The 16,794-nt window shown below is 38.7% G+C and overlaps 1 protein-coding gene across 5 annotated transcripts in view; it reads left to right on the top strand.

The window, feature by feature from the left end:
• The window catches only part of wnk3 (WNK lysine deficient protein kinase 3), a 148,966-nt gene that overhangs the window by 60,009 nt on the left and 72,163 nt on the right, over positions 1-16,794 (top strand). For all 5 annotated transcript variants that reach the window (XM_062971191.1, XM_062971192.1, XM_062971193.1 and 2 more), the window contains exon 3: positions 16,341-16,513. In XM_062971191.1, the coding sequence (XP_062827261.1) occupies positions 16,341-16,513 (173 nt within the window). The remainder of the gene's footprint in view (positions 1-16,340; positions 16,514-16,794) is intronic.

The following is a 16,794-nucleotide window of genomic DNA, read 5'->3' as shown; positions in this document are numbered from 1 at the left end:
GATCTGAGGGGCTTCCTTGGAGTTTGGTGGAAAGGAGTAGAAGAGTTGAGTGTCATCTGCATAGAGATGGCACCCAACTCCAAAACTCCGGATGACCTCTCCCATCGGTTTCATGTAGATGTTAAAAAGCATGGGAGACAGAATAGAACCTTGCGGGACTTCACCAACTGGGAACGGCCCTCCAGGAAGGAGTGGAGCCATTGCAAAGCAACGCCCCCAATACCCATTCTGGGGAGCCGTCCCAGAAGAATACCATGATCGATGGTATTGAAAGCCGCTGAGATGTCCAAGAGAATCAACAGGGTCACACTCCCCCTGTCAAGTTCTCTGCGGAGGTCATCCACCAAGGCAACCAAAGCCGTCTCCGTACCATGACCGGGTCTGAACCCAGACTGTGATGGATACAGATAATCGATCTCTATCAGGAACCCCTGGAGCTGTGAGGCAACCACCCATCCCAGTTGCCTCTCTCTGCCTCAATAATGGAGGTGGAGAACAATGATAATATGGATTTTACCTGAAGAGTACTGTAGTTACTTTGAATTACTCTGTTATATTTTCTGAGATTATACAAAACTTCTACATGTTTAATATTGCTTTTTTCTGGTAGTTGATTAAGTCTTGGGATAATAAACTTGGAAAGCACAGAGCAGATCCTTAATCCAAACAATGTTGTTGTGTACCTTCATGGCATTTCTTGGCAAGATTTGTTAGAAGGGAGGTTGCCTTTGCCTTCCTGTGAATGTGACTTGCTCAAGGTCACTTAGTAGGTTTCTGTGGCAAAGCAGGGATTCAAACCTTGATCCCTAGAGTCATAGTCCAGTGACCAAATCATTGCACCACAATGGCTCTCAATCCAAACAATCCTATATGTGAAAACCTAATCTAATGTAAAAGCAGTTTTAAAACTGCTGTTTTCTGAATTCAGAGGAACAGCAGTGTTGAGATTTGTTCTTCGGAATGGAAGCCAGCACTATGTAGAAGTGCCCAGCAAAATAGCGCTGTTCCTGAATCTTAGCAGTGATTATTCTTTGGGTCACATAGCCTAAAATGGCATTTCCCTTTCGTACACTAACATCATTTTTTTATTTCTGCTCTGCTGATTATCTAGTGTAACCTGCCTAGTCAGGAGCTGTACAGCAGTTTGTGACAATCAAAAAATGGCAAATTAACAATGTTTCAGATTACACTGGAAAACTGTGCTTATTTCTGGTAAACAAATTTGTTTAAAATGCACATTAGAATAGGTAGGAGCCTGAGATTCAAAATTTAACAGGATGCTGCCAGTGTGGTTTGTGGGAACCAATTATTAACATGGAAAAAGATAGCACTTAATTCCTGAACTCCATCCAAAACTAATTAATGTCAATAGAAAATAACAGCTTCAGAATAGGCCCTACTTTGATAAACCTGGATAAGTAAAAGTGGGTTCTTTCTACTAAGGTGCTGTGAGTGTGTAAAATGAATTCGTACCGGTAATTCACTTTCTTTGTGTGTTTCTTGGGTTCGTGTGTTTCCCTTACAGTTGCTTTCAGCAAATTGTAATGAGAAGCAATTGCTCTATCAGTTATTGCATTTCTCCCCGTTGGGAGCAAATGACTAAATAGTTTGGAGATCTGCTTAACCTGTCTTCCTTAGTTTTGTACCTTGCTGATCATATGAATTGGAGTAACGTGAAAGGTCCTTGATTTGTCTTTTCTGTTCAACTGTATTGAGTGAAGAAGCTTCTTAAAGCCTCATCAGTAGTGAAGAGGCCAGCGGGGTTTGCTTCTCCTTGGGCAAAGAGGGCAGGAGACGGCATCACTTGGCATCTGTCCTTAAGGATTATTGCTTCTTCCCTTCCTCTCTGCATTTCCTGGCTTTGCTGCATGGCTGTGCTGCCAAATTTATTCTAACTGAGCATCAAGGCAAAGAAATGAAAAGGGCTTCATAATGCAAGCCTAATTTAACTAATGTCCTATATAATAGAACTAATGCATTTTGTAGGACTTTATTTATAAAAAAAGCGTTACACTATGTGTTTGTATGTATATATGTAAGCATGGATGGCTTGCCATGCATATTCTCATTGTCAATATGTTTAGTCTGAGTGTAAGGTAATGTGGATATTTCAGTAACAGGAAGAGGAAGGCAAGGAAATAAAGGAAATTCATATGTAAATCTTATTTCAGCACTCATAACCGTTTTGTTTTTAACCCAATATTTAGAACAGGTCATAAAGGGAGAATTAGGTCAAGACCTAGCCCAAGGCAGTTCTTACACTCTTAATAACATCTTAAGTACAGAATCCTCTGTTAAATTCGTGGTTGAGTTGGTAATTGCAGTGTTTTCTTCATGAATTTTATAGATCACTAGTCACTGGTTAATATTATTACAAAGTATTCCAAAATTTGAAAGTATAACCAATTTCACATATACACAGCCTTTATTGGCATACAACACCAAAATCACAACACAGGCATATACAACAAGAAGACATTACAGATAAAAAGGAAAACATAGTTAAAAGTTACTAATCACAAAAATAAAAATTGCATCAGTCTTACAAAGGAATGCATCAGAGTTGTTCAGAAGAGATGGATTTTTAGAACATCCAGTTGTTCTCTTTGGCTCCTGGATCTGCAGCACCTTATATGATTAAATTTGATGTCTTATTTTAAGCTACTAGCTGTGCCCGGCCACGCGTTGCTGTGGCGTTGTCTGGTGGTGTTGGTGAGAACTTGTTGAGGTAGTGGTGGTATTGAATGTCTGTTGTATGGTTGTCTTTAAGTTTAGTATGCATTTGGTTGTTTGTGTACTGTGAAAGTGGTGAGGGTAGAGGGGGTCTATGTCCCTGTGTAGTATTGTATAGTATTTATACGTTGTCCATGTGTTGTGAATGCTTGGATTGTGTCCTGCTGCATAGTAGAAAGGGCTGGGCTGGATGGCCCTTAGGGGTCTCTCCAAACTCTTGTGCCTGTCCCCTGGGCTGAGTAGGTTGCTAGGAGACCAAGTGGGCGGAACTTAGCCTTGTAACTGGCAGCAATTGGATAAAAACAATTATTCCTCTCCCTCTAATTGGGACTTTATTTTTCTTTTCTTTTTGTTGTATTAACCTAGAGCCGTGGATGATGGGTTGTATTGTCAAATTTCGAGGTTGGGGGGCCTGTAGTTTTGTTGTTTTGTCCGCTGCCCTGATGCCATCACTCTTTTATATATATAGATTTGCTACTCCTGTTACATTCAAAATTCTTAGCAGTCCTTTCATTGGCTATACCTTTGAGTGGTTTATTATAGTCCCATCTTTCTGTGCCTGTGCTGAGTTGGGTCAGGAACATTTAGTGCAGCCACCTTTCCTTGTTTCAGTACCTCCCAGATATTTTTGACTACAACTCCTGGAAGGCATCGAATGGGGAAGAGGAGATGATATACAATTTAGATGTGTCTTTAGGGTTTGAACTCTCTCTCCCTTAAAGCTTGGAAAAATAATTTTTTGGTTCACAGCTCTCAGATTCCTTCAGATAGAATAGCCACAGGTCCAAAATGATAGTTACAGTATCATACCCTTACCCATAAGACTGGTTCCTGGGTTTCAGCTACTAGCATCCAACAAAATAGGTCCTCTCTAAGGATTTTCTAGTTTCTTCAAAATTATTCTGTGGTAAGGTTTAACAGAAGTTGTTCATTTCAGTAGACTTCGTTATTATCCAAATTTCCTGTTTACATGGTAAGTTCAGGAACGTATCTCCCACAGTTATGGGGGTCATGTCTATTTCAAGTTCTGTTCCCATTCTGCAGTCTTCTAATTATTATGTTAAAAAGCTGTGGAGCATCTTTATGTATATGACTGCTTTGGCCATATCTCATCTGAAATACAGGGTCAGATCTTAGAAACATTAGGAAGAACTTGTTTACTGTAAGACTGCTTGTCAGTGGAATGAACTGCCTACAGAGGGTGGAAATCTTTCGAGTTCTTTAATCAGGTGTTAGATGGGCACATTTCCAGAGTGCTTTAGTTGTGTATTCCTATTTGAAGAGATTTGGATAGATTGCTCTAGCGGTCACTTCCAGCTCTTTATTTATTTATTTATTTCGTGTCAAAAGCACTGCATAATAGGTAAGTTTAAAAGTGATAAAATAAAGGAATCACAAGCAGCTAAATAGTTCTAGACCAAAAGCGGGCAACAGTAACCGCATTGTCCTTGGCTTTAAACAAGTCCTTCTCCATACATGAGGCAAGACATTGTGGGCAAGCATACAAAGGCGGAGCTGTTTGTTCTGCTCCACAGTCACACAAAGTGGAGGATTCCTCCAAGTAGTGCCATCTTGCCAAGTTGTCTTTTGATCTGCCCACTCCGCTTCTGAGTCTGTTTAGGGACTTCCAAGTTGCCCATTCTTGGTTTGCCCCTGGAGGTAGACCCTCATGGGGGGCCAACCAGTTGGGATTGCCTGGTTTAGCTTCCCAGAGGCATACTCTTGCTGTTGCTGGAAGAACATTAAGAGGAGTGGTGGTTCTCATGAAGCTTTTCCTTGATTTGAGTCTAGTGGGAGGAGGCTGATAGTCATGCAGTGGATGGCTTTCACAATATTCAACCTTTATTTCTCTCACAGTTAGCAACAACTTCTCGTCTCACATCGGGGGGGGGGGGGGCAGTGCCAGCTAACTTGTAGAGTTTATCAACAGGTGTAGGTTTAAGGCATCCTGTGAATATTTTGCATGTTTCGTTCAGTGCTATGTCCACCTGCTTTACATGGGCAGACTTGAGGCAGACAGGACAGGCATACTCAGCAGTTGAGTAAGACAAGGCCAGGGCTGATGTTCTTATAATTGTGGGTCTACACCCCATGCACTTTTAAACATTTTTCCAGCTCTTAAAATTCTATGACTCTATGATTCGGACCAGTCTTTAAGATCAACAGGTGAAGCGCTTTTCCAAATCCCTTTACTAGTTGAGCTGTGAATGGCAGGAGAATCCTGACCATTGGCTAGCAGAGGAACTCATAAAATTAGTTTTGTCTTGGCCCTTCTCTAATGGTTTTCTATGTCCTTCAAAAGACAATCTTTTTTTGGCAGCTGCTGGATTGCCAAGCTAAAAGGATCTTTGTCTCATAAGCTGATTCTGTTCTTATTTCATGTGCTGTGGCCTCTTTCTCTGAATTTTCAAATTTTTCATTTCTAGATGTAAATATTAAGCTTCTTAATAGTAGTAGCACTAGTACTGCTGGTAACAGTTTAAGGCTGTTATCTGTATCTTTGCACTGCTTCACTGTTAGCATTTGCCTTTCCCCCATTGTTAACTAAGAAGTAGTTTTTGTATGAATGAACTCCATTTCTTGTTTTCTTTGCTTGGGTTTACTTTGAATCTCTTTTACCTGTGTTTTTGTAGAACATCAAATGGATGTTAAAATGCTTGAGGGGGACAGAAATCACAGAATGTTATATTTTTGGTTGACAGCTTCCAAATCTTCTTTCATACAAACTAGTAAAATGTGGGTTAGACAATACTATTGTTAGATGAATTTATAATTAGTTAAGTGACTGAACCGAAAGAAGGATCACCTATGGTTCCCCTTCATCCTGAAAAGGTGACTGGGGGCCCAGTGCTGTTCAACATCTTTATTAATGACTTAGATGAAGGTTTAGAGTGCATATTTATCAAGTTTGGAGATTATACCAATAATAATAATAATAATAATAATAATAATAATAATAATAATGTATTTATTTATTTATTTACAGTATTTATATTCCGCCCTTCTCACCCCGAAGGGGACTCAGGGCAGATCACATTATACACACATAGGGCAAACATTCAATGCCCCTAAACACATCAAACAGAAACCGAGACAGACAGACGCAGAGGCAACTTAACCTTCTTCTGAGGGGATGTTCGATTCTGGCCACAGGGGGGAGCAGCTGCTTCATTATCCACTCTGACGGCACTTTCTCATTCCAGGTCGTAAATTAGTTAAATTTGCCTCCCCACTTTTATAAGTGGTACCTTATTTCCTACTTGGTAGATGCAACTATCTTTTGGGTTGCTAGGTCAGCAACGAGCAGGGGCTATTTTTTATTTTTAATTGACGGGTGCTCACCCCGCCACGGGCTGGCCTCAAACTCATGACCTCATGGTCAGAGTGATTAATTGCAGCTGCTCAACAGTCTGCGCCACAGCCCGGCTTTATTTATACCCCGCCCTTCTCACCCCGAAGGAAGCTCGGAGCATCTTTACAAATTACAACAAAAATTCAGTGCGTGCACATAACAAAAACATAGCATGTTAAATTATAAAACAATTAAACATATTAAAACATATAAACAGTTAAAGCATATAAAACAGTAAAATAGATCGAGACATATAAAGTGCTGAGTCATTATTACCAAGCAACCACCCCCCAAAAAGGCCCAGAGTTGGAACTAAGGCCCCACTCTGGCAGCGTAGCACTGGTAAGCAATGGTAGGCATCCTGCTCGGAATCAATAACAGCGAGGTAAAGGAAGGTGCCGTTCCGACAACAGGAGGTATTGGGCCGCAATCCGGGAGCGGATGATAGCAGGCCTCCTTCATGCAGGCGGCAGGTTGCTGTTAGGCACTGATCCAACGATGGTAAGTCTCCCATGAGGCAGCAGCAACAGCGGACAAGGCAGGGCCCCAATCCAGCAGCCAACGGCAACAGGCCTCCTGCCTAAGAGATAGGAGCAGCAGGGTGATGATGGGCTCTGGATAGACGATGGGGGCAATGATAGGCCTCCTGTGTGGCTGAGGGGGATGGTGAGCCCAGACTGGTGAAGCTAGCAGCAGGGTGGTGATAGGCCTCCCACGCTTCCCGCGCAGGCAGTTTTGTATTTTAACTCTTGCATTACTAGGGGCTTTTAAAAGTTATATTGTGTTTTTAAACAATCATAAAACAGTCATAAACGATGGCGAATCTCGTGCTGGGAACCAAGTAGGACATTACATAAATAAATAAAGGGTAATTAAATAAAGTGTTACTGGCAATGGCATACAAAAGCAACAAAGAGACCAAACTGTCAAATAACCTTTCCTTCCCCGCGGATATTGCTGTGGGTCTCTCTCAGATACCTTGGCATGTGATTTGAGCCTTCTTGGATTCTTCGCCTTTAATTTTAATACCGATGAAGCTGGTATTCACTTTGGAGCCATCCGAAGTGGATATTAACTATCTCTCCCAAATTGGGAGAGATAGTTAATACTCCAGAGGACAGGATCAGAATTCAAATTGACATCAACAGATTAGAGAGCTAGGCCAAAACTAACAAAAAGAACTTAAAAGAAATGTAGGATACTCCACTTAAACAGAAAACATTAAATACACAGTGGGTGACATCTGGCTCAACAACAGTCCATGTGAAAAAGATATTGGAGTCTTAGTGCATCACAAGTTGAGCATGAACCAACAATGTGAAGCAACAACTAAAAAGGTCAATGGGATTTTGGGCTGCATCAAAAGGGGTATAGTGTCTAATAGTTCAAGGGAAGTCATGGTGCCCCTCTATTCTGATTTGGTAAGACCCCCTGGAATACTGTGTCCAGTTCTGTGAACCACAGTTTGAGAGAGATATTGACAAGCTGGAAGGTGTCCAGAGGAGGGCGACTAAAATGATCAAAGGTCCCTTTGAGTAGTGGCTTAAAGATCTGGGTATGTTTGGCCTGCAGAAGGGAAGGCTGAGAGGGGACATGATAGCCATGTTTAAAATCTGAAAAGCTGCTAATAAGGAAGAGGGAGCAGACTTGTTTTCTGCTGCCCTGGAATCTAGGACTCGGAGCAATGGGTTCAAATTCCAAGAAAGCTCTATGATTCTAACTCTCAGAGAAAAACTATAACTCTTAAACGTTGCTTTGTCACATTCCAGAGAATACAGTGGTTTTAAAAACTGAAAGTGTTATAACAAATTCACTCTTTGACATCTTGACTTCTTTCTTTTGCCCAGTATAATTTCTAGCAGTGATGGAGGAAGTCAGGAAAATGTCCAATTGGAGTTTTGTGTGTGTACATTACTGTGGATTTTTAGAAGTGTGTTTTCTAGGACATCAACTAATATAACCAATGAACTGATAATTACTAGTCAAAGTAGGCAAGTGAAGGGAATACTGTAACCCTAAATCTAAAATCTGAATTGTAATTTAATTTTTTGAGATAACTACCCCTTAGGAGTGAACAAATTATACACATAGCTTGCAAGTATGCTAAAATTAAACTGTAATCCTGTACACTGGGAATAGATTTTGATGGGATTGCTCTGTTGCTATGTTAACACTTTTAAGTATCTTTACTTTTCTGCTTAATATTGGAATAAAATAAGGGTAATGTAGGCAATTTGATTTACATAACAACTTATTTTAATAACAATATTTTCGAATAGAGTTTTGATTTTATTTGGTAATAATATTTAAGATATATTTTGTACAGCATTGATCTTGCTATCACAGATTTTAATGTAACTATTGTTGGTGATTTGAAAAAACTAAGACATGTATGCCTTCATGAAATGAACATGAGGTTGTTTTTTGGGAGGATCATGTTTATTGAACATAAGTCCTAACAAATCAATTCATTTTGGTAGTACATAGTAACACACAAATATTATGCACTGTGTCATTTAGAATAAGTCATTTCTTCAGATATACACACTTTTTGCAGTTTGGTTTCCTTTTATTGACTTAATTAACCAGTTACCTGACTTGGTTGAACCTCTAAATTTCATGTGAACATGTGGAACAATGGTATTACTAGGAAAGACTCAAAATAGTTTCTTATATATGATGATGATTCCAAGATTGTGCTCTTGAACACTGATATTTGAAACACGGAAAAAGCAAGTCCTATTGATTTCAATAGGTCTACCTTAATAGAAACTCATAGTAGATTTATCCTAATGGATACATAATGGCCAGGATCATGTACGTTCACAGGATTGCGCTACTTCTGTCATAAATAGAGCTCACTTTTCTCTCCTGCGTTTCCTTTGTGACTTGTGAACCTTAAAAACCTACTCTGGTGAGCTGGGAAACACTTTAGTGTTGACTTGTGCTATGGCAGACGCAAAAGAGGAACAAAGCTCCAGTTTTATTAGTAGTTAATTCTAATATATCCCTTTGGAACTTGGCCAGGTGTTGAGATACAGAAGGATTAGTTGTTAAAACTAAGGATAAAGGTGTGTGCAGATGCAAAATTTATATACTAATAGCTTAAACCATAAATATAGAAAGACAAATCTAAGTACCTTCAGAAAACATTCTGTATGAATGACCCATAGTTCTATTAGTTAATTTTGAATGCTTTTCCTCTTTACTTCTTCTGTTAATACGTTTTCCATTTTTTCATGTCAATGTATTTAAGTATAGAAACATTAATTTCTAATAGGAGGATGCAGTAGTAGTAAGCTCAACATCCACCTTGCTTTGACTTCTTATTTGATGCATTGATAGATCTCAGATTGAACTGAGAGTCTCTTCATGTTTTCTTCTTTTCTTATACTCCAGAGATTTACTTTGCTTTTGTTCCAAAAATATATGGCAAGTTTATCTGATTAAATGTGTCTGATGGCTTAAATATTAAAATAAGTTCTTTACAATATACAGTAGTCTCACTTATCCAAGCCTCTGGATAATCCAAGCCATTTTTGTAGTCAATGTTTTCAATATATCTTGATATTTTGGTGCTAAATTCATAAATACAGTAATTACAACATAATATTACTGCGTATTGAACTACTCTTTCTGTCAAATTTGTGGTATAACATGAAGTTTTGGTGCTTAATTTGTAAAATTATAACCTAATTTGATGCTTAATAGGCTTTTCCTTAATCCCTCCTTATTATCCAAGATATTTGCTTATCCAAGCTTCTGCCAGCCCGTTTAGCTTGGATAAGTGACACTCTACTATATTTTTAAAAACTGGCATGAGACAGTTAGTAGGGCAGGTAGCTTCATGACTGAAATAAAGTCCAGTCAGTCCTATCCTATCCTATCCGATTTCTCATCAATCCACTCCTTTGAGCTTCACACAAATCTACCATTTGTCAAAATATATGATCCTGTGCTTTTCTTTTCAATTTCTGGTGGACTAGTTTAACCATTGACTTGTCCTATCAAGTCCAAGGTCTGCCCAAGGACCACTTGTAGTCTCTTGGTATCCAGTCAGTTAGTCGGCATGTCCATTGGTTGTCTTTTATTTGTGCAATATGCCCTGCCCATTTTCTTTTTGCCTCATGGATTTCATTGACCATGTCCTGTACCCTGGTTCTTTTACGCAGCTGTTTATTGCTGATTTTATGTCTTTTCACGCCACACATGCCTCTTTCTATTGCTCTCTTGGTCACCCCCAGTTTTTCCTCCTCTAACATTGTTGTTTTCCATGTTTCAGATGCGTATAACATTGCCAGTAAAACTGTAGTGTTGAAGATATCTGCTCTGACCTTCACTGGCAGCTTATCTCGTAGCACTGTCTTGTTTCAAAACCATCCAAGCCACCTTGTGTCGTCTTGCCCATTCGCCATTTGCCAAATTATTTGACTGTACTTGTTGTCCAAGATAATATATATTCAGTCACTTCCTCAATTTCATCTCTGTTTATAGCAATGTAGCCCTGGACACACTGCTTATTTTTCATCAATTTCATTTTCTTCAAGTTCATTTCCAGTCATTCTGATTTTGAGAGTCACACTAGTTGTTGGAGATTATGTTGTAAATCTTCCAGATTTTGGGTGAAAAGGATGCAATTGTCTGTGAAGAGATGAGAAACTTGTTCATTGTCAATTGAAATCCCGCCTTAAATTTAATTTTCCCAGAGTCGCTGCAAACAGTTTTGGTGATACTGTGTCTCCTTGAGGCACTCGTTTGTTTATTCTGATATGACACACTTCTGACAACAGTTTTATATCCATTGGATACCCTGTATTGATGTTTTTATTATGTTCACATACAATGGATTTACACTGGCTTGTTGCAGAGCATTAAGGATAGCATTTATCTCCACTGAGTTGAAGGCCTTTTGGTAATCTACAAAAGCAAGAGAAACCGGAACTCGATATTCTCTGCTTTTCTCCAGTGTCTGTTTGACTGTGTGGATATGATTGAGTGTGGAGTAGCCACATTGAGGGGTGGAGTAGATGTGTCTGAAGCCTGCTTGTTCTCTGTTGATTTCCACATCTTAAGATATTCTTTGTAGCAGGATCCTTGTGAACAGTTCATATAGTTGAGAGAGGAGTGTAATGGGACGATAGTTGCTAAAGGTTTTCTGTGTCTCCTTTCTTCACTAGAAGTATGGTTTCAGATGTTGTCCAATCTTTAAGATGGCACTTTGAAAGTATTGCGTAAAACGTTCTGCAATTGCCTTTTGACAATTATAACCTGTCACCTTTAGGTGTTCTATTCTTATTCCATCATTTCCTGGGCATTTATCTAGCTTTTACTTATGGCTGCATCTACCTCACTGCAACAAATCTTATACAGATAAGAAAATCAGCAGAACAGTTTTAACCCTGAGCTTATTTGTAAGGCGAGGTGAATGTGTCTTAGCCCTAGAGACCAACTTTCAATTAAATACCAGCTCTCTACTTTATCTTGCCCATAGAGAGCTCGTAGTTCCTTATTAGTTTCTGAATAATCTCATTTATAGTCTTCAAATTTTACCTGTTTAGATTTCTATAGTTTTAGTTAGTCCAAGTCATGTTTGCATGGACATCAAAGGAAAATGAGCAAGTAAAGCTGTAAATACTAACAGAAAGAAGAGGCTGTGAAGAAATAGATTTTTCACATTATCCCTATTAATTTTAATAAGTGACAATTATAGACTTCAGTACCACTCATGGAGTTCTGTTTGCAGAGAGTTCAACTTGAGTGTTTGACCTCATGGCCCACAGTCAGATTTGCAGATAGAATTGAAGCTGTGGATAGGAGTTTTAAAAGGCATCATGTGTTCTTGAAGGTATCATGCTTTCCAAGAGAAGTATGCTCGGTTTTAGGAAAGCTCATCTCATATTCTATCAGTGGACATAAAAAGGAAAAGTATTCTTCATGAAAAAGGCATGTCACTGAGTTTTCTTCTCATTTTCTTTTGAGATGTTGGAATGATTCTGAAAATCTGGTATTTTGCTATGACTTGTCAAGCTGTATAGCACTGATATCAGGAAAGCTGGAGGCATTAACTAGCCAAAGTTACAGTTTGAATTTCTGTACTGATACAGTTAAAACTGAGGATGAAACTCTTGATTGGCTTGGTTGTTTACATCTGATGCAGATTTTGAAATATGCTTCTATTATAGTTGCATATTTCTTGTTGTGTGTCTTCGAATAATACATTGTCATAGTTTATATTACTTTGTTTCCAATCAGATTTTTGTGGCATTTCACATGGGCTTGTAGCAATTGTTTCTTGTAATTTCCAGGGAAGGCTGATTGAATATTTTAATGAGAGTAATGGTTTGGTGGTTGTTGGAGAAGAGTGTTTTAAAAAAAAAAACCATATCTGTAACACATTATTTGCTCTGGTGATTTTCCCATACATCTTAGAATTGAAAAAAAAAACCCACTCAAGAATGGGAAAGAGATTGAAACTGGTACCATAAAATAATCAAAGCCAACATAAATGTTCTTGGAATCTTTTTTTTTCTTCAAACCTTAAGAACTTCAACAATAAATCCTGGAACCACCAGACACATTTGTCCTGTCTGGAGAAGCCCTTAGATGAAGGTAGAGAGAAGTTGCAGTGCACTGCTGGGCAAGGCGCCTGGTGAATCACAGCTAACCTCTGATAACACACACATGGAGATCACTAGCCCTTCGATTTCTAAAAATGTCTGACCTGACTCTCAGGTGTTTTTCTTTGACAGCCACTGTGTGTGTAGGGATTCCTAGGAGCCTGCCTTCTCAAGGGCCTTAGTCATATGCCCAAAGGGGATTTTATTTTCCTTTCCTTTTCCTGCCAAACTACTCTTGACAGACAAGAAGCAAACTTGTCTTGTGGGAAGTTTGAAATATCTGCTGTGAGATGGGGAAGCAGAGGGGGTAGCCACTGAGGACTGTCTTCTTGTGGGATTTATTTCCTTGATGCATTTGGGCAATCTTTGTGCAACTTGCCATGAAGCCTTGCTGAATTGCATTAGATCTTTTGAACATGTCTTCTATGCTGTTATATTGCTTCTGTCACATTTAACTGTTCCCTATTCACCTATTCCACTGGGTCCTTCTTGCAGTTGCCTTTGAAGTTCATCCCTTTATGACAGATGCAGAACACCATACTCTGCTGCTTGCTTATTTGATAAAACCTGATTTCTTTATGGCTCTTTTAAAACTGTCAGTCTTTCCTCCCCCCCCCCCCCTATAAATATTAGGAAATTAAACCAAAGGGACTGTTGGGATGGGATACTGCTATATTTGTGTACTGGGATAAAAAAAAGTGAATTACCACTAGAAGTATAAGAGCTGAACAGGTTTGTTGCCTTTTAAGGTAACCAAACCAGGCCTAGGCTCTGAGCTTTTTGGGTCATATCAAAATAGTTGCATCCTTTTAGGTAGCATGACTAGAAAGTCTTTATTATTACCGAAGTGGGATGAGAGCTTTTATCCTCCAAAAGGAAATCAGCTATGTCAACATCAGGTGCATTTACTATAAAATGTGGTGTCTACCTTTGGAAAATATTTATTCTTGATTTAATTCAAATATAATCCGTAAAAATGACAACAATGAAAATACAAACCAAGAAAACTTAACTTGTCTGGTTTTCATAGTAAACAAATTAGGCTTAGGCTCTGGCCTTTTCAAGCTTATTTCAAACTACTGACAGCCCCATCCAGCAACTGACAGCAATTTCAAACAGAGTAGAAATGAGATTACCTCACCAGTGGTTTTTATCATGCAGACTTTCTGTGAGTCAGAGTACATTCTGTATTCCCATGTGCTCAAATAGGTAGCATTAATACATAAATATGTATGACATGTACTGCTCTGTTGTTTCAGACCAAAGGCCTATAGTCTGTTTGCCCTACCAGTGAACAACTGGATACTTTATACTGAAAAGATAATAAAGTGAGCACTTTGTTTTGCTCAGTCACTGAGTACATTACTTGACCATTGAGAAGCCCCCCTTTGATGTTACCACCCAGTTAATTCACATGTTGTGGGCTTCCAATGAGGATCTTAACATGAAGGCTGGCAGTCTTTTGGGTATTTCGGTCCCCCAACTCTATAGGGCTTTGAAGGTAAAACACTAGCACTTTGATCTCTGTGACCAGTGCCATCAAGGAGACACAGTCTCCATAGCAACTGACTAAATGAGCTGCATATCCAGGAGGGAAATACTTCCAAATGGCCAGTATTTAATTGCTGGATTGAAATGGCACTTTTCTAGGTGGAGCTGCATGCACCATAGAAGACTCTCTTTCACAAGCAAGTATTTGCTTCATTTGCCTTGACCAAACAAACCATTCCTTTCCAATTCAGATGTTATGAGCCAAGAGTGAAGGTAAAGCAGACAAATGGTAGGCTACACTTGTCAAACAATCTTACCTCAATCCTCAGCCTATAGAATCTCATCCAATGGGGGGAAAAACTAGACCTTTTCTGGATACCTCAGCAGGTTGCTTAGTACTAAAATCACAGGCAGGTCAAAGTGAACATGAATGATTTTACCTTCAAAGTGCCTTACAAAAGTGTTACAGTGGGCCACTAGGGTTTCTTCACGTTTCCTGGGTCTAATTGAAGAAAGGCCCAAATTGAATAAAGACCCAAATCCAGATATACTTAAACTGAATTACAGTGTGTGGATTTGATTATAACCAGGGCTCAGAATATATATATGTATGTGTGTGTGTGTGTGTGCGTGTGCGTGTGTATACACACACATATACACACATAAACATACATACACAGAGAGAGAGATAGGGATGGAGGGAGGGAGATAAAAAGAGAATCCAACTTTCTGGTTGACTTATTTGGGAACTGATTGTTGGTTGAGATAAGTCTGATCCAGCATGGGTCATCTTACGCTGTGTTATTACAGTAGAGTCTCACTTATCCAAGCTTCTGGATTATCCAAGCCATTTTTGTAGTCAATGTTTTCAATATATCGTGATATTTTGGTGCTAAATTCGTAAATACAGTAATTACAACATAACATTACTGCATATTGAACTACTTTTTTGTCCAATTTGTTGTATAACATGATGTTTGGTGCTTAATCATAACCTAATTTGATGTTTAATAGGCTTTTTCTTAATCCCTCCTTATTATCCAAGACATTCGCTTATCCAAGCTTCTGCCGGCCCGTTTAGCTTGGATGAGTGAGACTCTACTGTATGTCCTATTTTATAACTTGCTACTTTTCAGTAAATGAGGCCCCTTCTTGGTATGCTTACCCTGTAAATGTGCCAAACCTCCAGTGCATCTCAGGGTGCCTTTATTCTTTTTTTTAATTTTTATGACTATACCACTGAAGGTACCACCTATAGAAACAAAAATCATTCTTTTGTTCACTATGATTGCAACTATTTGCAGATGTCAGAAGGCACTTTTTAAAAAATCAAGTATGTAGACATTTTAGTAAAAAAAAACCCAAAAAAACCTGAGCCCCAAAACCTAGGTTGACTTATCTAAGTATTATATCTTAACTCTTTTTTAAAGTAACTGAATACTTTTTTAAAGTTTCTGAATAGATTGGTAAAAGGTGAGATATTACATATTTTGTTCTGGGAGAATCTAAAATAAGCACTGACCTGCTTTCATCTCTATGCTGCTTGTTTCCTTTTTGATTTCCTGGACAGGAACATGATAGTGGCAGTGACTCAGGGGTGGCAGTTCCCCTCAGTTAGTGATAGCTTTTTCTCCTACCTGCAGTATGACTCTAGACTTATCTATGGATCACATCAAAATCCTTCAACTTGCTCTCGACTTATACATTGTCGATTTATTCACATTATTTGATTGTGCTTTTCCTGTATAGCAGGGGGTTGGACTTGATGGCCCATTTGTTCTTTTCTATGACTTTATATGGTAAAGCCAGCATTCTTTTCCCAGTATATGCTAATAAATTTATATTTTTAAATATACTTTTAGGTATCTATTAATCCAGAAAAAAATTCTCAAAATTGGAACATCAACATACAAGAGCTTAGCCTGTTCAACTTTGCATGCAGAAAGAAAGTTAATCAAATTGCTAAGATCAGGAGTGTCTCCCATCACATCGGTGCTTAGTCTCCCTCTCACCAAAACAGAAGAAAGTAGACCATATTGGACTAGACCTCTGTGTGCAACCAAGTACAAATATTAACTCAAAGCAACTGTAGCATTATTTTCTTTAGAAAATATGGTGGTTTCATGTGTGTATTATCATTATTTTAGGACAGGAAGCTGACCAAAGCAGAACAGCAGAGATTTAAAGAAGAAGCAGAAATGCTTAAAGGACTCCAGCATCCTAACATCGTTCGATTTTATGATTCCTGGGAATCCACAGTCAAAGGAAAGAAATGCATTGTATTAGTAACTGAGCTGATGACATCTGGAACATTGAAGACGTATGTATATTTCCTAATCCACTGCCTACATAATGCAGTTGTTTGTATATATTTTTTTCTTTCACAAGTTTGATATAGATTCCTTTTAATGGAAATATTAACGTGTAAATGAGTTTTCAACATTCTCCATGTTGTAGTTGTCATGAATGTATATTCAGGTATATGAACTTCCCTTGATATACCACAACGGAAAAGGATTCATTAAAATAGCAGTAATAAGTTATACGATTGGCCTTCCACATTCACAGGTTTGATTATTTGTGGATTTGTCACAGCTTCAG

The sequence above is a fragment of the Anolis carolinensis genome, chromosome 2 (genome assembly GCF_035594765.1).
Source record: "Anolis carolinensis isolate JA03-04 chromosome 2, rAnoCar3.1.pri, whole genome shotgun sequence".
In the NCBI taxonomy this organism is placed as follows: domain Eukaryota; kingdom Metazoa; phylum Chordata; class Lepidosauria; order Squamata; family Dactyloidae; genus Anolis; species Anolis carolinensis.
Note: the sequence above shows the minus strand (reverse complement) of the source record. Positions and strands in the feature narration are given on the sequence as shown.